At 28.5% G+C, this 27,992-nt stretch overlaps 3 protein-coding genes across 4 annotated transcripts; 2 read left to right on the forward strand and 1 right to left on the reverse strand.

Moving 5' to 3' along the window:
* The first annotated feature begins 1,614 nt into the window (after nucleotides 1–1,614).
* On the forward strand, nucleotides 1,615–27,909 carry LOC134831224 (protein tiptop). 2 transcript variants are annotated; one of them, XM_063844900.1, is made up of 2 exons: nucleotides 1,615–1,636; nucleotides 24,678–27,909. In XM_063844900.1, exon 2 carries the CDS (start codon nucleotides 24,682–24,684, stop codon nucleotides 27,907–27,909), a length of 3,228 nt encoding a protein of 1,075 aa, XP_063700970.1. In that variant the 5' UTR covers nucleotides 1,615–1,636; nucleotides 24,678–24,681. The 2 variants fall into 2 exon arrangements, with proteins under 2 accessions (XP_063700970.1, XP_063700969.1); XM_063844899.1 differs by lacking the exon at nucleotides 1,615–1,636 and adding an exon at nucleotides 21,648–21,797.
* On the reverse strand, nucleotides 9,851–10,749 carry LOC134831718 (clumping factor A-like). The gene is made up of 3 exons (XM_063845525.1): nucleotides 10,610–10,749; nucleotides 10,484–10,552; nucleotides 9,851–10,429 (listed from the first exon to the last, which is right to left on the reverse strand). The coding sequence occupies exons 1-3, from the start codon at nucleotides 10,665–10,667 to the stop codon at nucleotides 9,975–9,977; spliced, it is 582 nt and encodes a 193-aa protein (XP_063701595.1). The 5' UTR covers nucleotides 10,668–10,749; the 3' UTR covers nucleotides 9,851–9,974.
* LOC134831210 (RNA-binding protein 47-like) lies at nucleotides 11,390–14,513 on the forward strand. Its single transcript, XM_063844881.1, has 3 exons — nucleotides 11,390–12,219; nucleotides 12,280–12,820; nucleotides 13,626–14,513. Exons 1-3 carry the CDS (start codon nucleotides 11,470–11,472, stop codon nucleotides 14,270–14,272), a joined length of 1,938 nt encoding a protein of 645 aa, XP_063700951.1. The 5' UTR covers nucleotides 11,390–11,469; the 3' UTR covers nucleotides 14,273–14,513.
* Nucleotides 27,910–27,992: the final 83 nt, after the last annotated feature.

Below are 27,992 nucleotides of genomic sequence, written 5' to 3' on the forward strand. Positions count from 1 at the left end.
AATTTAAAAAAAAAAAAATTAATAAAAATTAATTTCAAATTTTAATCAAATTAAAATAATTAATAAATTTAATTTTTTTAAAATAATTGATCAATTAATTCAAAAATATTTATTTATTTTTACAATTTTTAATATTAATGAAAAATTATTTTTTAAAAAAAATTTTATGTAAAAAAAAATTAATTGACAAATTAATATTTTTTTTAATGAAGGACAAAAATTAAAAATCAGCAAAGTTAAAATTTAAAGTTTTTATTCAATTCAAAACGATTATAAAACAAAAATTTGATAAAAAAATATTTTTTAAATTTTTTTTAATTAAACTTTTTTGATTTAAATTAAATTATTTATTTTTTTAAAAAAAATTATTAATTTTTTTTTAATTAAAATTTTTTAATTTTTATTTTTATTGTAATAATTTATTTTTTAATTTAAATTTTTTTTTTTTAATTATTTAATTTAATTTTTTTAATGTTTAAAATTTATTTATTTATTTATTTTTTTTTTTCAAAAATTATAAAAGAATTTTTTAGACAATCAGAAAATTGATCAGAAAAAGTTAAGGAAAATACAACAAAAATTTACAAAAAATATTTTTTTATCAGATTTTTGTTCTGCGTGTAATTTTCGTAAAATTTCCAACCAGAATTGGAAGTCTTCAGGTGGAAAATGACTCGAACGGGTTGACACATGAAGAAGAATGTCGTTGTCATGAAATTTTGAAAAAATAAAACCTAAAAGGCATCTTTTCTCATTACACACACACACGAGTGTAATTTTTACTACAAAGCGATTCATCATGCGTCTGAGTTTGACACATCATCCCGGAAATCTTTTTATCTTTCTGCGAGAGTTATCTTTGGCAAAAAGTTTTGGTTTCACAACAATTAAAATGCTTTTGCGATAATAAAAACAAAGAAAGTCGATTCACGGAAAAATGTTTGAAGAAGTGAATGAACGACGACACCCTTTTATTTCGAGAGGAAATAAAATTAATAAAATCATAACAAAACTTGAGAAAGATTTTAAAAGGAAAATCATCGTCAAAAGAACGAACGGATTATCTAATTAAAATTTTAAGGCAATTTTACAAAAGAGAGTTATAGATCGTCTAATTATAAAATTTTTCGTTTTAACTTTGATGCAAGTTTTTCAGAAAAAAAACAGCCGCCAGCACTGGCTTTGATCAGGAGAAAGAAAATTAACTTCTTTTGTATTTTTTTAAATTTTTCGTTTCAGATGACGGCAATAACGACGTAGCTGCAGATCAAAAGCCAAATATCGATGCGACTTCGAGTCGATCCGACAGCCCGTCGTCACAACACTCCTCGGACGGTATACCGACAATGGTTACGCCGACAACAACCACTTCCATCCTAACCACCTTGCATCGTGATCGCACGCAAAACAGCAGTAGCAATCAAAATTCGCCGCACAAACGTCGTCAGTTGCAACACAAGCGACGCGAAAGTGCATCTTCGGCATCGCCGCCCACAGTTATCCCGTTGTCGCCAACACTTACGGTCGCCCAGCAAAATCATCTGCGACACCGAACTTCGTTGATGGATACCTCGTCGCACGATGACATCGAACACAGTATTCCGGCAAACTTGATTCAGGATTCGAGTGTCAAGCGGTAAGTGAATTTTCATATATATTTTCTTGTGAGACGAGTACATTTTCTTCGATAAATGCGATGATGGCAAAATTTATTGATTCGTGTCCTCGGCAGATATGTTCCAAATTAACGTGAGAACAGGATAAATTGCATAAACGCAATTTATGAGTAAATCTGAAATTTTATAAAATTTAAATTAAAAATTAATTAAATAAAATTTAAATTAAAAAATTAATTAAATTGAATAAAATTAATTAATTAGCATTAATAATAATTAAAATTAATTAATAATAATAATTATTAATAATTAATAAATTATTATTAATTAATTAATTTATTAATAAAACGATTTTTCTTTTTTAATTAAAATTAATAAAAAAATTATTTAAATTAATTATAATTAAAAATTGTTCGAAAATGTGTCTTATAATGCAAATAAAAATTATAAATAATTTTTCAATATTTTTTTAAATAAATTTATAATTTTTCAAAATTCTATCAAGATCGAAAATTTAAAGAAAACTTTAAAGTTAACACTTTTTGACTTTTAAAGTTAAATTAATTTAATTTATTAATTAAATTTTAAATTAATTAAAAAATAATTAAATTAATTTTTAAAATATTACAAAAAAAAAATTAATTATTATTTTCGAAATTTAATGGGAAGTTTATTTAAGAAAAGTCAAAATAACCGTTAAAAGATTTCAAAACCTAAACAAAATTTTTTGGCATAAAATTTTTTTAGTTGACAAATAATTTTTATTAAAAATTTTAAAATTAAAAAAAAATTAAAGGCTCAAAAGCGGTAAAACCTTTGAAATTTTTTTTTATAAAAATCTTAAATTGCATATTGACAATATACCCTATTGACACTTCAACTAATTTCATCCGATTCCGAATACAAAAGTCGAATATTTGTCTAAATCAATCAATCCTTTGCCGTTTGAACGTTTTACATCATCAATTCCTTACTACTGGTTCTCTATTAAGATGAAAGGTACATTCGAAACGTACATAAATTAAATTTTATGTGAAAGCAGTCAACAACATCTTTACTTGACAAGACGAGTAGTTTTCATAGATGTGGGTCAAAAATTTTACTTTTTTTCGTTTCCATGAAATTTCTTAATTTTTTCTTGAAATTCCTTAAAAAACAAAAATTTTTGACCCTCATGAAAAAACCCGCATCCGTCACTCCTTTAACAACCCCTTCTTTTAATGCACAAGTAATCCACACAGACAATTTCAAAAGAAAGTTCATCGTAAATGTGTTTAAGGAGAGAGAGAGATAATAATTCAAATAACAGACCATCAATCTATCAACCTCAACAGTTCGTTACAGACATACGTGACCATGTGCGTTTTCGGGGTAATATATGAATGTTTGTCTATCAATTCAATTTTCTATATGGTGTAAAATGGAAAACTGAGAGGTTAACGAAAAGTAAATCATGAATGAATGAATGAACTGTTAAAGAAAATTTATTGATATTTGAATTAATTGATTTCTTGAATGGATTTGACTTGACTTTGTTCAGTGTCTCTCGGTTTTTTAGTCTTGTTAAGGTAGTTGACGTCAGTTACTGTTGAGAGTTTGTGTCTCGTAACTGAATTTTGTTTTAATTTTGCTTGGTTTGGATTAATTGGAATAATTTTTGAGTTTTCTGCTTAAAAATATTTTTTCTTAAGATTTTTCTGAAATTATAAAAAAGAAGTAAATTTAGTGAATTGAAAAAAAAATTTTTTTTCAAAAATTTTAGTTTTTTTCTCATAAGTTTTTCATTTTTTCTAAAAATAAAAAAAATATTTTCTAATTAAGTAATTAATTAATTTTAATTTACCAATTAATTAAATTTAATTAATTATAAAATTAAATTAATTTAATTAAAAAATTAATTTAATTAATCGATTTAAGGAATAAACGAAAAAAAAATAATTAAATTATTAATTAATTAAAAAAAAATTAATTTAATTAATTAATAATTTTATTCGTATGAAAAAGTTATTTATTTTTAAATAATTTAAATAATTTTTTAATTAATTAATTATTAAATTAATTATTTTAATAAAAAAAAGTCTAAAATGGTTATTTAAAATAATTAAAAAAATCGAAAAAATATGAAAAATAAAATTAAATGCGTATATTTTTAATATTTTTCCTCAACTAAACTCAAAAATCGCTGAATACAATTTTTTGATTCGAGAGACATCAAATTTTTACTCTACCTCAATTCAATCAATAACTGCAATATTCAATCTTAATAAAAATCAAAAAATATATTTACCTCGATAAATTTTCCGGAATGCATGTAAGCCCCCGTTGTACGTATACGAAATCCATCGTGAGAGCTCAACTGCAGTCAAAATAAATCAACCAGTGTTCTTGTCTATATATTTCATTACAACACCACAATATTTTCTTTCACAATCCATCTATCTATCAATATTCTTGTTTTCGAGTCCAAAAAAGAGAGAAAACAACAATACGGTGCACGAGACCTCGTACATAAATTAAAGTCGAACGCCAAAACACACAACGCTGTAGATTTCACCACAAAATATAATAAACGTAGATTGATGGATGGATGGATGGATATGCGATTATTATTTTGTGTCTGCGATGGATGTACGGCAACGGTGAAATATTTATAGTGTAAAAGTTGGTGAATGAGTGATAATAATAAATAAATATAACTAACCCCATATATAATCGATAGAGTACCGAGAGCACATTTATTATGTGTATTTTTTGAGTACTATCCGATATGAGGACGACTTGGCGGTGCGCAATACGATACTCGGGAAAGTTGATATACGATTTTGAGTCATGCTATCAATAAATTTCGACTGCGTGCATTAGATTTGGCTCAACGACGAGTGATTTATGGCGCGATAAAGTCCTCCAACGTGAGATTTCTTGAAAATTGAGGAGATTTGTGGAGTTTCATGCTGATAACCTTTGCTTGGTCGAGTCTTAGTTACTCGTCTCCAAGTGACATGAGACGACTCTCATAGCTTTCAATCAAGCAGAAAAATATTTTTTTAAGGGCATTTCGTAGAAAAAATACGATTTTTACTGGAATTGTTGTGCGAAGTCATCAAAACTTAAAAAATTTTCTGAAAGTACATAAAAATTTAAATTTTTCAAAATATTTTGAAAAAATTATCAAAAAAAAATCCATAAATTTTGAAATATTTTTAAGAGTTATTTTTAAATAAACTTTAGTAAATTTTTGAATTTTTAGGAAAATTTTGAGAAAAAATTCTTAAAAAATTCCTGATTTTTTTTTTATTTTTCGAAAAACTCAATCAAATTATAAATTAATTTTTCATCTTTTAGAATTTCTTTGAAAATTCATGAAAAATTTAAAAATTTTCGGAATTAAACTAATTTTTTTTTTAAATTAAACAATTATTATAAAAAAATAACACAAAAATTAAAAATAAAAAAATAAAAATTTTTAATTTTCCTAAAATCCAAATTTTTTAAAAAATTAAATTAATTAATTCATTGGTAATTTTAAATTTAAAAATTTTTGTAAATTAAATTTAAAAAATTTTCCGAGAATTTATCAAAAAATTTTTCAAAAAATAATAAAATTAGAAATGATTTCAAAAGATAAAATTTACTAAAATCAGGAATTTTTAAAATATTTATTAATACCTACTTTTTCAAAAAACTTTTAAAATGAATAATTCTAATTATTTGGAAATTTTTCCGAAAAATCTTGTGAAATTTATAAAAATTTTTGAGTTTTTCGTAAATGATAATTTAATGAAAATTTGCGATTAACAAAATTAAATTTTTCCGGAAAACTCATAAAAAAGTTGTATTTACCAAAAAATAATTTAAAAAAAAATTGTAAAAATTATGAATTTTTCAAAAAAAAAAATATGACTCTTACCAAAAGAAATTAAAATTTCTTTAAAATGCGATAGCGTCAAATGTTCCTTTAAGCACAATTACCTTTTCAGTCTCATTTATAACATTATTCATCATCGTCATCATCAATCCTTCATTCACTTGTAAGTCCTGTGCTGCTGCTGCTGCTAACGAACTGCTGAACGTGCAAGACGAAAAATAAAATAAACAAACACACAAAAATGACATCAAAACTAAATTCATTGCAAAAATGATGTTCAAGAGAATGAAAAAAAAAAGAAAAAAAAATTATTAATACCTCACTTGATGGATTTGACTGATGGATTGATTGATAACTTGATAGATGGATTATGATGAATTAACTGACGTGAAGTAGTAGTTGAGACGCAATTTCAGATGAGTCACCATTAACGACCGTGAACCTCGCTCATTTAATGACTTTTGAAAAATTTCTGCTATTTTTTCCCACATGATGAGTCGAAAAAAAAATTGTCAAGCACAAAATTTAGTTATTTGTCACCCACATTCATCATTTTAACTCACTCGTCGAATAAACAGCGGAAAATTGAAACATGTGTCTATCCAACTTTCGGTGATGAAGCAACAAGCCTCGCTAAAAATAAATGACTAACCGACTGACTGATGAATGTTTTTGATGTTCTCGCTGCATGTCGGCGTGTGCATGTTGATGTTTGTGGTGGACGCGGAGCATCATAAAAAAAAACAGCAGCATCATCAAATTTGGTACAATTTTCGCAGCCAGCGGAAAACCGGAACAACTTTTTTTTTCGTGTTGAACGAATGAAAAGTGAAGTGTGGTTGTCGTGCAAATTAATTGTGAAAAATGTTTGTGATTTTTTTTTTCGATGGTTTTTTTTGAGCGATTCCAATGAATTATTGATTTGGCGACGAGAATGTCGCGTCTCATCAAGTTGTTTTTTTTTTCGGTTACAGTGTCAATGAGATGCGAATACTCGAGAGAGATTGAGATGCATTCAGTCGTAATTGATCCTGCATGACAGTTTTCTGCTGCCTTCGTTTATAGGTCGAGCAAATTCTCCCTCATGTGAGTGTGTGTTTGTGTTAAAAACTTATTTTTTTTTTGTCTTATTTTTCAAAGACACGCACAAAACTTTCTTGAATAAACATCGTCAACATCACGTCAACTTTAATATGCAAGCACTTGATTATTATTATTGTGAAGAAATGACAATGAAACACAGAGACGATAATCTTCATGTGATGTCTTTTGGCAATAAATTTAGTCGTTTATGGCAAATTTCGTTAGTTAATTGTTAGTTAACGAATTTTGATCATATTTCATCATATTTTATCATATTTTTTCAAAAAATAACATTTTTACCGCATTTCGAAGAAAAATGCGGTAAATTTTTTAGAAAATTAGATTTTTTCTAAAGTGTCGTTGAATTTTTAATGAAAATAAATGTGCCCAATGTTATTTCGTTGAAATGATTAATTCAAAAATTAATTTGATTTTTTGTCGTTGAAAATAAAATAAATGTGCCCTATTTAATTAGTAAGTTGATGTGCCCTTTTGTCGTTGATGTGCCCATTTGTCGTTGATGTGCCCTTTTGTCGTTGATGTGTCAGTTTGTCGTTGATGTGCCCTTTTGTCGTTGATGTGTCAGTTTGTCGTTGATGTGCCCATTTGTCGATGGTGTGTCCATATGATGTTGGCGTGGGCGAAGGACGTCGTGTCATATGTATTTAAATGAATTTTTTGCCGAAAAAAGGCTTTTGAATAATTCCGAAATTTGAGAAACACGAAATGCGGTAACTTTGTTCGTCGTGCTTCTGACGACGACTTTATATATTTTTTCTAAAGTGCCAAAATTTTTAATAAAAATAAATAAGTTATTAAAAAATGTTTCAAATTCAAAAAAAAATTTTTTGAAATTAAAATAAATTTATATAATTGGAATTAAAATTGATAATAAATAATAAATATAATTATTTAATAAAATTTTAATTATTTTTAAGATGAAAAATTAATTAAAATTTTTTAAATAAAATTTTAAAATTTAAATTAAAAAATTAATTTAAATTTTTTAAAATTTAAGTAAAATTTTGTTTTTAAAATAAATTATGAAAATAATTAATTTTTAATCAATTTTAAAATCAAATCATGAATTGAAATATTTAAATTAAAATTGATTTAATTTTAACAAAAAAAAATTTTTTTTTTAAATTCATATTAATATTTATTTTTTATTTAATTTTATTATAAATTAAAAATATTTTAATTCAAATATTTGTCAAATCTAATGTATTTTTTTTTTCAATAAACTGATCAAATAAAAATTAAAGACTTTTTTGAAAAAAAAATAAAATTCTTGCAAAAATATTTTTAAAAAATTACATAAATAAATAATTTAATTAAAAATATTATCTAATAAATTATAATATAATAAAATATAATAAATTTTAATAATAATAATTAAATTAATTAAAATTTTATAACCATGAAATGTAAAACTTAAATTTTTAAAGAAAATTCCATGCAAATATTTTTTCTCAAAAAAATTACAATTTTTTTTTTTAATATTTTAAAAGCTGATGAATTTATGAAAAAAAATTCAATAAAAAAATCATTTAATTTAAATTTTTTCTTTGTTTTTTCTAAATAATTAAAAATTTTAATTTAATTAATAACTAAATACTGTAATACTGAATTTTATGAAAAAGAAATTTTTTTTTTCAAGAAAAAATATTTTAAATAATTTTTTTTTTAATTTCTTTTGAATCATAAAAAATTTGATTCTCGTGACATTTCATCAAGATTTTTCCTCCGTGTGCCCTCTTTTGCCGTGAACGGATATGTCAAACACACACACACACACACACATGACTTGATCCGTTCATCGATAATTGCTCATCAGACGACTCGTCAACAGCAACGTCTTTCGGCTCATCTCTTTTCTAACTGACTGCTTCCTTGCACGCCGACGTTGATGTACGACGAAAAAACAACAACAAAAAAAAAATAACGAAACGAAGACCATTAACGTAATAAAATCCAATTAAATACACAAAATTCATATAAATTATCCATATTTTTGTGATATCATAAGGGACTAATTTTGGAGGAATATTTATTTTATTTTACTTTTTTCCCTCCTCCAACTACTTTTTCTGCCAGCGAAATGCAATAAAAGTAAAGTTATGATGGTTTCTAAAAACAACTAAAAAACGTCTATATGAGCAAAAACAAAAAGGGGGTGAAAATGAGACAGAGTATGCAGAAATTTATTCTTTTTTTTAGGAGCGATTGGTAAAAATTCAATCAGAAATTACAATTGTCTCGATTTTGAATTGAGAAAAAAAGCAAATTCTGGAGAAAAAACGTTTAATTTACGTGACATATTTGTAAATATCATCATTATTTTATTTTATTCCGGGAATATTTACTTGGACGAGTGATGATAGTACGAGTGTGTGACGCATTAAAATGATACGAAAAGACATTAAGTCAATAAATCTTTCGAAAAAGTAACATTTAAGCGAGATTAAAATTAGTAATAAAACACATCAGACGACTAACCCGGGGAAAAATGGGGTGCCATCACACTTTTTTAAATGCTTTATAATAATAATAATGGCGAGGAAGAAAGCGAACGAGCGAGCGACGTGCAACGACATCTTATATTGAATTGATATGAAGGCTATAAATCACGTAATACCCTCTGATTACTTTTCATATTACCACTCGTTCTCTATGATTCTATTAAAGAGACGCGAGAATGACGATGACGATAAACAAAGAGACTGCAGTTTATTAAATATAGAAAAAAAACTCGAAATTTATGAGTTTCGTGTTCAATCGGGTGCAAAAAATGGCCCGACAACGACATTCAAGGCAAAGATTTAAAGGTGTCGAGAATTTTTGAGAACAAAATTTTGACAACTTCCTCTAATATTTTCTAATTTTTATACATTTTTAAAGAAAAATAATTATAAATTTAAATTAATTAATTATTTTTAATTAAATTATTTTTTTAATGACTTTAATTTCAAATTAATTTTTAATTATTTTTTTTTTTCGGATTTTTTAAAAAATTTTTTAATAAATTTTAATTAAAAAACTTTTATTAAATAAAAAATTTAATTAATTTTTTTTATTTTATTTAAAAAAAAAAAAACTAAAATTTATTTTATTTTTTAAATTTTTTTTAAAAAATATTTTCAATTTTTTTTTTTAAATAAAAAAAATAATTAAAAAAAAATTGAAAATATTTTTTGTCAAAAATTTTAATTTTTTTAAGCACAAAATATTTGAAAAAAAAATTCTTTCTAAGATTCAATTATCTTTTTTTTAATATTGCATTTTATTAAATCTAATGGCTCGACAAAGAAAACTTTAAATAGTCGAGCTTCATTTACGAAAAAAAATTCACGTTCTTCGAACAAAAATTACATCAAAACTTAAATTCTACGCGAAAAAAGTCAACTTTTTCAAATGAAGGTTTTGATTTTAATAACTTCGACGTATCTGATGGATCTCAGAGGGGCACTTTGACCACCATTAGAACCACTTTCAGCCAAATTTCCAACCGTTATCCCGTAGAAAAATCGCATTCCTTGAATGACATCGACTAAATCGGCAAGTGACTGGCGTCCTCCGCGTTCGTCATCAGTTTCAGTTCCGCTTTCATTCGCCAACGATTCATCTGAAGCACTTTCGGGTGACAATTCCTCGTTAGAATCCGAAGTACTTTCCATTTTTGAATCTTCTTCGTGCTCGTTATCTGTCTCAGTTGCAGTTTCTTTCGCAGAATCCGATTCAGTTTCCATGTTTATCCAACTTTCATCGTCCAACGAATCTTCCGAGGGACTTTCTGATGCCGATTCTTCGTCGGAAATTGAAGAATTTGACGAAGAAAAAGTTTCTGGGGCTCTGCTTGGTTGACCTACAGAATATTTTTTGTGAAAATCGAGTCATAATGAAATTTTTGTTTACTCACGGTTCGATTCTGGGATTATTTCCAGAGAGCTTGGAGGAGAAAACGCTCGTCGGACTCTGCTTGGAACACCTAAACAACATTTTTTTCATAAAATCAGATAAAAAATGTTGAATTTCGTTTGCTTACCACCGCCAGTCAAGCTTCCACGAGCGGGATTATCGTCTATTTCATCGCTGCTGTCCATTTTTTGCGTGAATTTTCGATAATTTTTGGACAGAAAAGACTTTGCTTGTAAAGATCAACAAAGATAACACAAATTGTGGGTCTCCGGACTGTTTTGATATCCATTTCGACGGTCGTTTGCCTCTTGTCTCTTTTCCCGTTAGAATGAAATTGGGGATTGCAAGTTCGAGTTTTTCGGTTTGCTCGAAGCTCGAGCTTCAAAAATAGTAAAAAAGTTAAAAAGAACAGTTTTTGGTCGTTTTTCGTAATTTTTTAAATAATTTTCATAATTCAATTAATGCAAGAAAATTCGAAAATTTTTCGTATGGAAATTGTACTTTTTCATGAATTTTTGAATTTTTTCTTCTATAAAAAAATCAGATTTCTTATTTTAGATTTTTTAAAATAATTTTCATTTAAAAAGTTCCTTAATAAATTTAAAGAATATTTTTTAAAATAAAAAAAAAATAATAAAAGAGACAAAAAAAATAAAATACTTTTTCTTTAATTTTCATTAAAATTATGAAAACGACCAAGAAACGTTAATTTTTTATGGCATTTTTAATATTTTTTTATTTTTTCGTACTCTGAATCAAAAAAATTGTTAAAAAAGTTTTAAAATTTGATTTTTTCAAGTCTCGAAATCTCGAGCTTTTAAAAATTTCGAGAATCGAAACTCGAGCTTACAAAAAATCGAAAGTTTGCAATCCCTATGACTAAAATCCGTTCACTTGTAAAGTTCGTCGCTCCATTTTTAAATGTTTTTCGCGTAATTTCCCCAAAATTTCTACGTAAATTTCTCGTTCAAACTGACAATTGCAACAATGGAGTGTTATTTCGCCGGAGGTCGTCGACGATCATCGGGATTTTCGACAGTTTCTTCCTGTTTTACTGCCGACAGCGGTATCAGCGTCTCATCAACCCCATTTCCTGGAATTGGTGAATCCAATTCAGAGGTATTTGTCTCAAAGGCGAGCGGCAACGGATATCCAATTGTCCAAACGAATGGCTGCAAGAGCTTCGGACCTCCCTTAAACTTTGTCGGACCCGAACCGGGTCCCGAATGCGAATTGTACATCAAAGATTTCCCGAAGGATTTCCAGGAATTTCAATTAATTCCGCATTTTGAGCGTTTCGGCGAGATTTATGACTTTCGCTTGATGATGGACTACGACAACAACAATCGGGGCTACGCTTATATCCGATATCAGCAGAAGGAAGCTGCAAGTGCCGCACTCGAGGTGATGAAAAATTACCTTTTACCGAACGGAAGTGCATTGCAAGTGCAGAAATCCTACAACAAATGTCGACTTTTTGTGAGTAATTTGCCGAAAGATGTACCGCAAGAGACAATTAAGTCGCTTTTTCATCAATTGTTTCCGCAAATGAGCGAGATGACCATCAATATGAACTCGCAGAACAGCAGCGCTTACGGATTTTTGGAGTTTCCGGACCACAAAACGGCATTAGAAGCCAAAATGTTGTCGTCTCCGGGCGTTTTGGACCTTTTTGGGCGTCAAATTAAGATTGTTTGGGCATTTCCCGAAGCAAATACTTCCAAAAATGGCGACGGCGTAAGTAAATTTCCTCGAATTTAATGAATTTTTGATCAAAAAAAATTTTTTGTCACTCAGATCAAGACACTTTTCATCCGTCACATCGGCCTAAGTGTCAACACACTCGACATTCGTCACTTTTTATTGAATGCCGTGCCCGCAAAAGCCATTCGGAACATCTCGCCCGTACGTGATTTTGCCTTTGTCGACTTTGCCACGCACGAAGCCGCCAAAAAGGTCAAGGAAGAACTCAATGGCAAAGTAATCAGCAAGAATCCAATCGAAATAGAATTTGCTCGTCCGCCATCCGAAGACTCCATTCACAATCTCAAACAAACGGATTTCGATCAAAAGTTGCGCTTAAAGTGCATCGCCAACTACTGGGAAATGCCAATTTACGTCTTTGGTCGCGATTACGAGAATAAACGCGTGCAAAATGCCGTTGTCATCATCAAATCTGGCGGGAATCCGTTTTACTACTTTTTTGAAGTAAATTATACGGATTTGGTGGATATCCAGTCGCGCATTGCTGAAGTCATTATTCACATGATTGATAAGTTTTCGCATTTGCCGGTCGAGAATCTTGTGATTAAAGTTGAGAAGGACTTTTTTACTGTCGGTGAGTTTTGATTTTTCGGACTAAGGTTGCTCTAAATTTATTTTAAAATTTTTGTCTCTTCAAATTTTAAAAAATTTAAAAAAAAAGTTAAAAATTTCATCAAAAATTTTCGTTTAAAATTTTTTCTTCTAAATTTATTTTTAATTAATTCAAAATTTAAAAAAATATATTTTTTAAATATTTTTCTTTTAAAAAAATTATTTTTACGAAAAGACTCAATTTTTTTACGATTTTACATTTTTTTTTTCTTATTTTTCAATGAATATTTTTATTTTTAATAAAAACCTCAGATTTTTTAAAGAATTATAGTTTTTTAATATTTTTCATATTTTCTTAAAGAAAGCTATGAAAAAGTTGATATTTGAACAAAAAATTAAAAAAAAATATTTTTTTCAAATCATTTTCTTTTGTCAATTTTGATAAGATTTTTCATCAGTTTAAAATTTAAATCTATTCAATTTTTTTTTTTAAATTTAAAAAAATAAATAAATAAAATTAAATTTTAAATTTAAAGTAAAAAGAAAGTTAAATTTTATATTAAAAAAAAATATATATATAAAAAAGCACGAAAAAAAAATTAAAAATTGATAAGAAATAATTTTTCAAATTATTGAAATTTAAGAAAAAATTTTAAAAAAATATATTAAAAAAATCCATAAAACTGCAATTTCAATGAATTTTTTTTCTAACAGCTCAAAAAAAAAATTTTTTTTTGAAAGTAAGACAAGCGGCAAAAATATTTAAAATAAATTTAGAACGCCCTTTCAGAACTTTTCATGCTAATTCTTTGAATTTTTCTTACCAGTTGCCTTCATGAAGAACATGAAAACATCTCCGACCCTCATTCCGTGCTACTCGTTCCCCAACGTCGCCATTCACTTTGAAGAAATCCTGGATTTGGCATTGATGGCCAACATTCTGGGCACTTCCGACTTGGATCAGCTTTTCAAGACGTACGAAGCAAACATCACAAAACCCGTAAACACCGCCTTCGTCGACAACTTGATCGTAAACGGCCGCAATCTCGGTTGCATTCCTCCCCGTTATCCCGACGCCTCGTTTCCGGCAATTTTGAAGAATCAAGAAATGACGTTCGTGCTGTGCTGCGCTTACTACTACAACAACGTCAACTTTTTGAACAAGGGCCCGCACGAATATCGTTTGCAGCAATTTTTCAGCAACGGCGTCATTTGTCAGCACATTTACCTGATCTCGCCGCACTTGTTGCCGCTGCGTTTCGTGCAAAGTAAACGCAATGCCGGGCAAAGTCAAGGTCACGTGGTCTACGGAAAACTCGTTTCGCTGCTTCAAACGCAACAACATTTGCCATTTTTGCGTCAACCGTGGTTCTGGATGCCAAATACACTTCCAACGGCACCGATTATCACTCCTGTTGCCCTCGCACCGCAACCATCGACGTTCTTCAATAACATGCCGCCGTCGCAGCAGTAATGCGTTTAGTATCAACGCAACTTTTGACCCTCTTTTTTATTATGTTTAACTTTTTTTAAAGACAACTTTTATACTTTTTGTCTGTTTTTTTGTATGCTAAAACGCATGCAACGACCTTGATAATTTTTTTTTATGCAAAAATCGTTCATTTGTAACGCGAGATGATTATTTTTTAAGGAAAAAAGTTTACTTTTTTGACTAAAAACGTCACGAAAAGACGTAAAAAATTATTTTTTGTGTAAGAAACTACTGGAAAAAAATAAAGTAATATTGATGATTATTAACGAGAAAAATTTTTTTTCGTTGAATGTCGAATGAGTGACATCAATAAAGCACACATATTTAAACACTCGGGCACTTAATTAAGTTGCAAAACAAATAGACTGAATGACACTTCACTACAAGAGCATCAATCAAGAGTGTCATAATATCGTTGCGACGTACAAGTCCCGAAAAGAGATCAAAACATAAATCAAATTGCTCGACATTAAAAAACATTTGCAAACCATTTAAAACACTTTTTGCGTTTCTGCCGTTTTTTTTCTTCTGTCCTTTTTGGTGCATTTTTTGAATGAAAATTTTAATGAAATTCTAAATTTTTTATGTCTGTCTGACATTACTGAATTAATTATTTAATTTAAGTTGTAAATTAAATAAAAAATTATTATTAATTAATTAAATTTTTTATTAAATAAATAAATCAATTATTTTTAATAATTATTAATTAACTGAAAATTTAATTATAAAATTAACTTAAAATTAATTAAATTCACCGCATATTTTTTTTATTTAAAAAAAATAATTTTAATTAAAATAATTTTTTTAATAAAATAAAATTTATTAAAATAAAAAATTATTAAATTGAATAATAAAAATTCTTTGAATTATTTTTTGAATAAAAATTGAAATAAATTGAAAGGAGATTAAAATAAATTATTTATTAAAAATTTTAATTAAATTTTATTTATTATTACTTTATTTATTTTAAAATTTTAATTGAATTTAAAATTATTTTTTTAAATTTAGTAAAAATTAAAATTTATTTTTTTTCTCTATTAAATTTTTTTATTAATAATTATTAATTATTTATTATTATTATTATTAAATTTAACTTTTTAAGGAACAGAAAAAATTCCTAAATAATTTTTCTAATTTAAATGAAAAAAAAAAAAATAATTCTAAAAAAAATTATATTCGTGCTTGCCTAAAGAAAAGTATAAATATTTTTAAAAATCGAATAAACATTAATATTAAAAAATAAAATTTTATTAAAAAATATTATTTTTAATTATTTAATTTTTTTAAATAATTTTATATTAATTTTTAAAAAAAATTATTTAAATAAACAAATAAAATTATTATAATATTATTTAATTTAAATTTATTTTATAAATTATTTTAATTTTTATATTTTTTTTTTTTTTTTTTTAATAAGGTATTTTAAATTTTTCACTCAAAAAAAGCACTTTTGTCTAAAAAACCATTTAACAACACGAAAAATCCTCGTGACTTTTTTTTCGTCAACCAACAGAGAGTAAATTTGCATTTCATCATTCATTCATACACTACTTGAGCATTTTTTGTTCGATTCTGTTTGTCACCAAATTGTGGCTCTGTTGCATCTCACACACGCGGCAACCTCATAACATGCCAAGCCAGCAACGAGAGACGAGGACACAGAGGCAAAAAAGTGACATGAATCATGATGTTGTTTACTCTTTTACTTTCATACTCTTCAAATTCATATCATGCATTCATCATCGTTTGTTGTCTCGTCCTCCGTCGTCGTGTTGGTCAACGCTGAATTTTGATGTGTGTCGTTGTTGTTGTTGTTTTTGCTGCTTTTTGTGTGCGATTCTGTGTTTGATATGAAAATTTGCTTGTTATCATCGCACATAACAAATGCACTTTTGTTGATTGTTGTCTGTTCGGTGTTCAACAGCGTCATCATCATCAAGCCTTCCACATCAGAGAGACGAACGACGATGAATAGTGGTGTCATGTACATTTTTTTGTGATGCTTTTAGTTTTTTTTATTTATTCATTAAAAGGCATCAGTGACGCTGGCGAAGCTGTGAAATATAAGAAATAATCATCATAAAAAAATTGTTGCATAAATGGTCATTTTTTATAACAAGTGAGTGTCGCCGCACGAGGAGATGGATGAATGAATGTCGAGCGCAAAAAAAAACGGATGACGTGTATGGAAATTTTATTTGCATGTTTTTTGTTGTGTTCGTGTGATAGTTTGCAATTATTAGGATTAAATGGTCGGTGATGGCTTCGTGTCAACTGTACATGGGATGGTTAATCATGATTTATGCAGTGATGATAGTTGATGGGTGACAGATGATGCTCGTTTATTTAATGAATGAATGCGAAACGAATGAAAAATATAAAAAATTGTGCAATTATCGTACTGCATTTCGATTTCGTTGGTCACATGATTTATTAATTTTTTTTAAACCACGTGGTTAATTTAATATTTTTTTATTTATTTTTTTAATTAATTATTTTTTTTAATTTTTGAACCATGTCAATTAAATTTTATTTTTTTATTAATTTTAACACGTTGTTTTTTTTTTATTTGTTTTTTTAATTAATTATTTTTTTAAATTTAATTAATCCATTGAATTTAATTTTATTTTTTTTAATAATTTTAACACGTTGTGTTCTTTTTTTAATTTTTTAATAAATTATTTTTCATTTTTTGACCAAATTAAAAAAAAATTATAAATTAAGGTTTGATTTTTTTTGTTTCAAATTAATTAACTATTTTTTAAACCACGTGGTCTATTTTTATTTATTTTTTTTTTAATTATTTATTTTTTAGTTTTTTTTTATTTTTTATTTAATTATTTTTTTAATTAGTAATTTCTTAATTTTTTTAACCACGTGGTTTTTTTAATATTTTTTATTAATTTTAATACGTTGTGTTTTTAAATTTTTTTTAATGAATTATTTTTTCATTTTTAGCCAAATTAAATTAAAATTTCAAATTTAGGTTTGAATTTTTTTTTTTAATTAATTTACTATTTTTTTAAATTTTTTTAACCACATGGTTTTTTAATTTTTTTATTATTTTTTAAATAATTAATTTTTTTTATTTCTTTAACCATTCATTAATTTTTTTATTTAATTATTTTTTAATAATAAGTAATTGTTTTGACCACGTGGTTCATTTATTTTTTTATTTACTTTTTTAATTAATTTTTTTTAACCACGTGGTTTTTTGAATTTCTTTCGAAATGCAGTGGAAACAATTTTTTAATTTTTTTTATTTTTTCATTGAATCGATATGACAAAAGTAACCGCAAAAATTCCTCGAAACCCTAATAAATCCAAATTTCTTTTGAAATCTCACCCGTTTATCCATTCATCGTTAATTTTCTGACTAAACTTGATCATTGATTACCCCAAACTCCTAAAATTTCACGTTACCCGAAAATAAAAAACAATCCGTGAACAAACCAATGAACCGAATAGAAAAAAAGCACGCATGAAAAAAAAATATATAAAATTGTTAATAATTCAATATATTCTCTCTCTCGCTCCACAAACAACTAACATTTGATGGAAACTTGATACGTGCCTGTCATTTTTAATAAATCCAACGTTAAATAACGTAAAAGTGAGTGACATGACTTTGTCTGACTTGACTGGTGGACGGGTCAGTCAATTGTCTGATTTTTGTTTTTTTTTTTTTTTTTTTGGAAAAAAAATATTTCAAGGGGGTAAATTTTTTTTAAATGACAGCACGTTCGTCGATTATGATGATAATGGTACAAAACAAAAAAAAAAGTTATAATTACATCTTATTTTCGTCTTTTAATATAATTTTCATATCGAAACACAAGAAGAAAAATAATAATAATGATGATAATGACAGCTTGACGAAAAACTTCGATGACAATATTTTTTTTGGGAAATCTAAGGAAATTTTTTGCAAAAGGGACTGAAGCAAGAGATAACATCTGTCAAATATGATGCGTAGACTACGACCAATAATCGTAATAATATAAAACATAAAGAAATTAGATATGATAAACGGACGATAATGAATAGGATGAAGCATTTGGAATAAATTGCTTCAACTTATATTAGTGGTGTAATTCAATGGGCGGCTGTGGTAGGTGCGTGCCTACATGTGTTGCGTATGGGGATTTTGATTAAGACATTTTATTACATTAAATTGATGTGACACAAAATGTGTTTCTTCGTTTTTTTTTCTGCTTCTTGTTGAATGTGGTTGGAGATTTATTTTTTCTGCAGAAGCAAAAAATTTCACGTTTGAAGATTTTTGATTAAAAATTAATATTTTTATTGATTTTTAATGAAACTAAAATTAATTTACTAATTAATTAATTAAATTATAATTTAAATTATTTTTTTAAATTATTTTTAATATTAAAATATAAAAAAAATAAAAATTTAAAATATTTATATTAAAAAAATAATTATTTAATTGTCGAAACTAAAAAGATTTCGTACTTTTTTTAGAATTTTACAAAATGAAATAAAATACATAAAAAATTAATTCTTTTAAAAATATATACTTAAAAATTTAAAAAAAAACTAAAATTAATGATAATAATTAATTAATAAAATTAAAAAAAATTAAAAATAAAATTATTAATATAAAACTATATATTAAATAAATATATAATAAAATATATATATAAATAAATTAAATTAATTTTAAAAAATTAATTTAATTTATTTTTTTAACGTTCAAGCTTTATATATTTTTTTATTTAAAAAAATTATCATAAATACATAAAATAAAAAAAAACATAATTTCATTTTTTAATGAACTTTTATAATATTTCTGGTCTCGATAGATTATTTTTCAAAAATTAGACCAAGAAAATATTAAAAAATAAAATTTAAAAAAAATATAAAAATTAAAATTTCAAATATAAAAAATTTTTTTTTAATGAAAAATTTCTGGTCTCGAATATATTTTTCAAAAATTAAAAAAAACATAAAAAATAAAATTATAAAAATATATTTATTTTTTATTTCAAATTTTTCTAAAAAAATATAAAAAAAAATATAAAAATATAAAATTACTAAAAAAAATAAAAGATTTCTTGAAAAATGTTTAAAATTTAAAAAAATATAATTAAAAACCTTTAAAAAAACAAAAATTAAAAATTTAAAAAAAAAATATAATAAAACTTGTTCATTCAAAAAATTTTTCACCAATTAACGAATTTTCCTCAATTTCTCAATATTAAAACTTGACATGAATCAAGTCCCACAAGACATTTACAAAAAGCTAAAACTCTTATTTTTTCTTTATAAAAACTGAAAAGAAAAAAAATAAAACAACTTTTCATTGAATCAGGACCTTGTCGTGTATATGACACCAACCACATATAAATAAATCCAAAATAACAAAAAAAAAAAAAAGAAAACCAGGATGAACAAAAACGGTGCTTTTACCATTTATTACTAATTCAGTGTGGTACACTTGTAATAAATTAGGAACTAATTACCCATAAAAATGTGCCTATGAATTTCTTTACTTTATTTTTTTGTGCTGCTTATCTTCGTTGTACGGAAAGAAAAAAAATATATATAAAAAATAATAATAACCCTTTTTCGTGTTTTTTACATTTTTTTAAAAGGAAAAATAATGAGCACACGCGTATATATTACACCACGAGTAAAAAAAAATTTTGTACAAGAAAATGACTGACACAGACAATATTGGTCCCTTGTGGTCTCTATTCTTTTAATTTTATTTATATTCATTGCTGCTTGAAATGTACACACAGGACGACACGAATTAATATAAAAATGCGAGAAATGCAAGGGAAAATTTTCTCTCCACGGAGGAAAGGGAAATCTAATTACTGCGAAAAAAAAATACCTGTCCCTCCCTGGAAGACGAGCAAAACTCGTCAATGTTCCGTCGATCATACGGCGACAGCGGCGACGTACAAAAAAGGAAAAATCAAAGGAAAAAGGGTAGAAAGGTGTTCGTGACTGACGGTACGAGAGAAGAAGAAGACGAAAAAAAATTACTGAAGAAATCTCGTAAATTTTTTTCTCGTGTGCATGCTTGCACATTACTTGCATACACACATGTCACATATGCCCCCACACATGTGCCTAACGTAAATATTATTTTATTCTTTAATAGACTAACTCGACGACGAGTATTTTTCGAGGGAGGAAAGAATCTCTCACACTTCGTCCGCACGAACGACGAACGATATCCCCTCCAAAAAATTCTCTCCGACTCTCTTAATCCGCACATCTCTACGCGTCGTAGTAGAGGGGAATGTGCCACAGCCATTCATTGGCCAATCCGACGCTCGGAGAGACACGACAAACAACAAACACGCACGACACAAAAAACTTGACACCGAACATTTCATAAATGAGAAGCACATCATTCAGTTTCAACTAGACAGCAGAAATGTTAAGTATTGGGAAAAATATATATTAATATATATTTTTTTTTGTGTTGTTGCTGGAGATATACTTGAACATGTCTAGATACGGATATAATAATAACAATAACAACACCACTCAGAACAAGTGTGTCGAATAATATTACGGAGTTAGTGTGTGGTGTCGGTTTAATATTTTTGTTAATTTCGAAAAAATCGAAAAAAATAAATATTTTGAAAAAAATGAACAAAAAAATATTTGCAATAAAAAAAAATAATTTTTGTGTATACGAAAAAGTGACTCACAGTGCATTGAAAAAAAAATTGTTAATTTTTGAAACATCAAAAAAAATAACTTTGAACTGATAAAAAAAATAAATAAAAAATTTAAAACTAAAAATTATGAAAAATAATAAAAAATTCAAAAACACAAAAATAATTTGGTCATCATCGAAATTAAAAAAAAAATAAAATAAATTTCTAAGTGACAAAAAAAAATAAAAATTAAATTTTTCGGACAAAAATAATCAAAAGTGAGAACATTCTGTCAAAAAAGGATCAATCAATAAAAATTTTGTCATCGCAAGAACTTCAAAGACGAAATATTTTATCCACACACGAAAAAAATAAATAAATAAATACACATTCCGCCATCTGTGGTCGAGAAAACTCACTAAAAATGAACCATTTTTGAGAGAGAGAACCCATTTACCCCCACTCTAAAGTCACACACACAAACAAAAAACACGTTCCGATTCCGTTTCGATTCCAACAACTCGGAAGGCCGTACTTATGCCAAAGAAAAATTTTACAAGTTGAAAAATAATATTTTCGACAAAAAAATAAATAAATAAATTTTCAATGAAAGAAAATTAATTACGCAGAAAAAAAAAACATAATTAATTGTATACGAAAATAAATAAAAAATTAAAATCAATGAATTCGTATACAAAATCGAACAAAAAAGTGACTTTTGAAAATAATTAAAAAATTAAAAATAAATAAAAATATTTTAAATTTAATATTTATTAAACTGTAACATTGGATAACTTAAGAGAAATGATGCTCCACGAGGCAGCAGTCATGCTGGAATTATACCGGCAAGCAGCGATACAGGCCAGGTAAAAAATTAAAAGTTTTGTGTGAAAAAAAAATATTTAAAAAAATAAAAGTGAAATTCGACAAGTGTGTGAAAAATCAAGAAAAATGATTAAATTTGTCAAAGAAATTAATTTTATTTTTTTTTAATATAAAAAAATTATTAAATACTTTTATTCAAAAAAATTTTAAAATTCAAGAAATGTTGAAAATATGATAAAATTGATATAAATAAATAAATTTTTTAATCTTTAAATTTGAGAAATGTTTAAAAATTTAATAGAATTAATTTAAAATAATTTTTTTACACGAAAAAAGTGTTTTTTTTTTAGTAAATAAAATTTTTTTAAGGAAAAAAATCATAAAAATTTTTAATTTTATTTTAAAATTTGAAAATTAAAAAAAAAGTAAAAATTTTAAAACTTTTAAAAAAATTAAATAAAAAAAATTAATTATTAAAAAAAAAATTATTTAAAAAAAATAATATTTTTTGTGTCGATTTTGGCCACCAAAGTGTTCAAAAAAATTTTTTTACGCTAATTGGTTCGTTAAAAAAATTTGTAAAAAATTATACCAGATGACACAATAACCGTCAAAGAAAAAAAATCTACAATTTCAAAATCAATTAAAAATTAAATAAATCAAACAGAACCCATTTGAGATAACATGTAAAAACGAAGGTTTACTCTGTCACACTGTCACCAAGTGCAATATATCCGAGAGACGACACATTGACGCGCACTTGTACCCAAAACAAAAATTTTGAAAAAGAAATTTCTTTTAATATGACGATGATGCATCCGTCCGTTTTTCTCTACACAAAACGCAAAAGTGACATAAATTTACTTATTGACAACCTTTCTCTCTTCTATGTCTCGTTGGCTGTGTGGAAAGAAAAAAATATTTTTTTTTATTACATTAAAACACATGATGACGATGATGACGAGTCTTCTAGAGTACATTAAATGGTTCAGAAAAAAAAAGCAAAATGCCATTAAATTGATACAACGCTCATAAATTCATAGGGCGTGACAAATGTGTTCTAGTTGGATGTGTGACGGACATGAATTTATTGAATTTTTTTTGGATCTGGTCTTCAAAAAAATAAAAAAAAAAGAAATACATAAAAAAGAAATGAATTAAAAAGTGATGTACATTTTTAGACGTATCCTTTTTCGGCCTCTTTCTTTTTTTTCTGTATCTTGTTATGTGATGCCATACGTTCAAACAAACAGGAAGAAAGTGGTTTGTCTTTGTCAATGTCTGTCCTTTTTAGAAATAAAAAAAAGTTTATGGTCCGTTGTTTTTAATTTTTTTCTATTTTTCTGTAGAAAACAGCATGCAAATGTCCCTTTTTGTCAAAAACTTAAAAAAAAAGAAAGCAAGAAAGTGTGTCTTTTGTTACATTTTGTTGAATAAATTGCATAATTGCTGTGCCTTTTTTGAGAGAGATTTATAACATTCTTTCGTTCAAGGTCAAATTTATTCAAAGAGACAAAAATTCAATTAAAACAGACCATTTTTCACTCATCAAACATCTGCTTATCGACGATAACGACCATCCTCTTCACATTTCGTTCTCACCGAAATAAATCATTCAATAATTAAAAAACTCGCCCATATATCACGAGAAAAATTATGTCGAAAAAAATTAAACAAAGTTTCTAAATAATTTTTTTTTCTGCTGAAATAAATGTTTGAGCGCATTTTTGACATTAATAAAAAAATTCTTAGACGCTTTTTGATCTTTCTCTTATCATCATGTTTGTAGTGAAAATGTGAAAATTAATGGCCCTTGTGTTGATGATGTTCCGATATTCACTCAAATTTATCGTCCATTTATTAAAAATTATTTATTATTGTTTGCACACGTCCTACAAAAAAAAACGCTTGGCCAAGAAAATATTTTCAGAGTATTATTATTATTATTAAAAATGTCATTTCTTCGGAATATTCATCGACACTGATGTTTTTGTGAAGAAGAATGTAAAGTAGGTAAAGAGTCGTTAAAAATTTTTTGTAGTTCATTCAATAAATAAATGAGATGAAAAACAAATGACATCCATAAATCAGTCATTTTGCTTCTTCGTCGTCTTCGGTAAATTTATAAATATCGCTGAGAAGCAAAAATATAAAATAAAATGAAGATTGAGTGATTTTTGTACGTTGAACGATCATCATGAAGTTGCGGGAATTTTTTAAACAAAAAATAGTGAATTTGATCGATTTTTAAAATTATTTTCATATTTTTTAAATTAAAAAAAAAAATTAAATTAAAAAAAAAAATTAAAAATACCAAAAAGTAAAAAAAATGTAAGATAATAATTTGCTTTTGAATTAAATTTTAAATAAAATTTAAATTATTTTATAATCAAATTAATTTTTTTAATATAAATAATTATTAACAAAAATTAGATAAATTAAATTAAATAAAAATTAAATTAAAAATTAATTAAATTAATAAATTATTCTAATTTTAAATTATTTATAATAATTTTTTTAAATAAAATATAAATTTTTATTCAATTAAACAAAATTTTTGTAAATAAGATAGAAATTAGTAAATTTTTCTTTAAAAATTTCCCGCACATTTCATGTGAGAGACAAAATCTTTTCACACCTCAACTGCATTTGCGTGAAAATTCAAGCAAGTGAAACACACTTGTAAATTTATTACATCTCTCTTCCCCATCATTGAAATAATTTTCGTTATATGGCGTATATCATGTCTACAAATACAATACGACAGAAGATTATGTACTCGTTGTATGTTCTGCTACGAAGCGTCGTCGTAGAATATGTAGAATATAAATGATGATGAATTACAATGTCATTCGAATTCTCTTATGTTCTTTCATTCGTACATGCTCATTTTTGTTCTTCTTTTTTTGTTATCGTTTCAGTGAGATGGCCAGCCCAAGATGTCAATCACGTGAATCATCATCCGGAGGTGGTCGATGCCCATCAGACGAATCAATGCATTCGGGGCGTGGTTTGCCACAATTACCTGTAAGTCCAGTAGGCTTAGCATTACCGCCAAATTTGCCGCCAGCTGCAGCGGCTTTGCTTCCTCAACACTCTGCTGCCATGGCTGCTTACCTTGTGGCGGCACAACAAAATCAACTAATTGCTGCGGGATTAAGAGCGCGTGCTGGCTCTCCAAATCTCTTGCGAATTCCATCGCCTCTTGGCGGCGACTCAGGCATCCTAGATTTTAGCAAAAAGGCACGATCCAGTGATAGTAGTGAGAATGAGAATGAAAACGATAATGCGAGTGATCACGATGATAACGATAGTGTTGTTAACTTAAGCGGCAAAACGGAAGATGATCCTCTTGACTTGTCTTGCAGTAATCGCAAACGTCCCTCGGATAGTGTTTCGCCGCCTCCTGTGCGAAAAATGATGCGAAACGATTACAAACCAATTGTATCGCCATGGACTTCACCCGTTACTCCGACACTTCCGTATTTTGCTCAAGCTGTCGCCGCAATGTCACCTAAACAGCCAAACCATCAAAACGAATGGAATGGCAAACACAGCAAAAATCAAGGAGGCACAAATGAAGCTGCCAAAGCTCTTGAAAAAATGTCAGAACTCAGTCGTCTTGGAGGCGATGAAGTTTATAGACCACGTGAAACTTCTTCGTCAACTAGCGGAAGTGGTCCGGGAGGAAGACACAGTGCATGGCAAAGTCATTGGTTAAACAAAGGAGCTGATACAGCAAAAGATGTTCTCAAATGCGTATGGTGCAAACAAAGTTTCAGTTCATTAGCTGCCCTAACGACACACATGAAAGAAACCAAACATTGTGGCGTTAGTGTTCCTCCGCCATCAGATAACTCTCGTTCTAATGCTCCCGAACGATCTCCCGCTTCAGCTGGTTCAAGTTCAAACGTTCGCGAAAAAGAAACTAACCTCAATTTACTCATCAAAGAAACGATGCCATTGCCCCGTAAACTCGTACGTGGTCAAGATGTGTGGTTAGGCAAAGGCGCCGAACAAACGCGTCAAATTCTCAAATGCATGTGGTGTGGTCAAAGTTTCCGTACATTAGCAGAAATGACGACGCACATGCAACAAACACAACATTACACAAATATCATCTCACAAGAGCAAATAATTTCGTGGAAATCGAGTGATGGCGAAAAAGGCGGCGGAAATGGAGGCGGAAGCGGCGGATCTGGATCGGGAAGTGAAAGTTCAGCTGGTCCAAATCCTCCCGTTAACACATCGAGCACCGTTAGTGCTGTTCTTACATGCAAGGTATGTGATCAAGCGTTCTCCTCGCTGAAGGAACTCAGCAATCATATGGTCAAAAATGCCCATTACAAGGAACACATTATGCGATCAATTACGGAAAGCGGAGGGCGTCGTCGTCAAACACGCGAAAAACGAAAGAAATCTCTGCCGGTACGAAAGTTGCTGGAATTAGAACGAGCCCAACACGATTTCAAAAATGGTCAAGTAAGTCCCGGACCGGGAAAACCCCTTGGCGATATGAGTGCAGGTCGTATTACGTGTGAAAAGTGCAATGAAAAAATCGAAACTTCAGTTTTTGTGGATCACATAAGACAATGTGTTGGCGGAGTCCCATTAACGCCATCGCAAAAATTGAAAAGTAATTTGCTGTCAAATAGTATTATTCCGCCAGATAGTGTAAGTCCCGTGCCAAGTAGCGGTCGAAAGAGTACGGGAGATGACATGAGTTCTCCCGGACTTCGACAAAAATCTCCAACCGATATGTCATCCAATAGTGGCAAAGATAACAAAAGTTCCTCTCCATCTGTCTTGAATGCTATCGAACAACTTATCGAGAAAAGTTTTGACACAAGATCACGTCATACCAACACCCTCAGTAATGCTGGAAGTCAAAGTACGACTCCATTGGGCGCAAGTATTCTCAAACGACTCGGCATCGATGAGAGTGTCGACTACACAAAACCTCTCATGGATGCCCAAACTATCGGCTTGTTGCGTCACTATCAATACGGAACGCCATATCGTGGTCGAGAACGCAGCGGAAGCGAAAGTAGTTCAATTTCGGAACGAGGCAGTAGTCGCATCGACTCACTTACGCCCGACAAGAAGTTCGATACGTCAAGTCATGGCATGACGCCACGTGCAACGCCAGACAAGCACAGTGAACGTGACGAAAATAGCGAAGACGAAAAGCAACACGTGAATGTGAAGAAAGAAATTACGACAGACGATGAGGATGACGACTTGCCCTTGAAGCGAAACAAGAACAAGGAAAACGAAGCCAATGACTTGAAAATTAAGAAGGAAAATAACGACGATGCACACGACGAGAACAAACGTAGAAATAGTCAATCCGTTTCAAGTCCAAGCCCGAGTCCTCGTTTAAACAGCAGCAATGCAAGTGTGCCATTAAGCCCAGCGACAAGTCCTGCAATTTCCGATTCGCATACGCCACGTTCAACGCCTGGACCTGTCGATGCATCTTCAAAGAAAAACAGTAGCAGTAGCTTGGGAGCACTTTCGTCGATGTTTGATTCGCTCACGAACTCCAATCTCAAGGCAAATACTCCAAGCGATATGTCAGCATCAGGCACAGGCAAAAAAACTAACGCTCATCCCCTTGCCGCCCTTCAAAAGCTCTGCGACAAAACGGAAAATAATCGCAACAGTACAGCTGGAGGTGCGCAATCGAGTCCCTTGATGTCGACAAGTCAATCGCGCGGCGGTCCTGCTGGCGGAATTCTCGCCTTTAGTTGGGCCTGTAACGATGCCCTGCAAGGAGATGATGCCGCAATTAAATGTGCCTATTGTGATACGACATTCAACAGCAAAGGCGCCTACCGTCATCACTTGTCCAAAGTTCACTTTATGAACGAAGAAAGCATGGAACAGTCGACGAAGAATCTCGTCAAATCAGAACCGCATTCGCCTCTTTCACCGAAAAATAGTAACAACAGTAATGCAAGCAGTGGCAATGGTCAAGCCTCGGGACATCGACCTGAGAGCAAGGAACGCCCGAATCTCGATGAAGATGCAAAAAGTCCATCCATTCCGCCGACATCTACAACCCCATCTAGCTTCCAAGACGAAAGCCCGCACTCGAAATTCTTAAAGTACACGGAACTTGCCAAACAATTATCGTCCAAATATGTCTGACATTCCTAAGCAGCAGCATGTGTTGACAACAAAAATAAATAAAACGCTCGTATAAAACTTAAATTGTAAGTAAAAATGACTGT

The sequence above is a fragment of the Culicoides brevitarsis genome, chromosome 2 (assembly GCF_036172545.1).
Source record: "Culicoides brevitarsis isolate CSIRO-B50_1 chromosome 2, AGI_CSIRO_Cbre_v1, whole genome shotgun sequence".
NCBI classification, from domain to species: domain Eukaryota; kingdom Metazoa; phylum Arthropoda; class Insecta; order Diptera; family Ceratopogonidae; genus Culicoides; species Culicoides brevitarsis.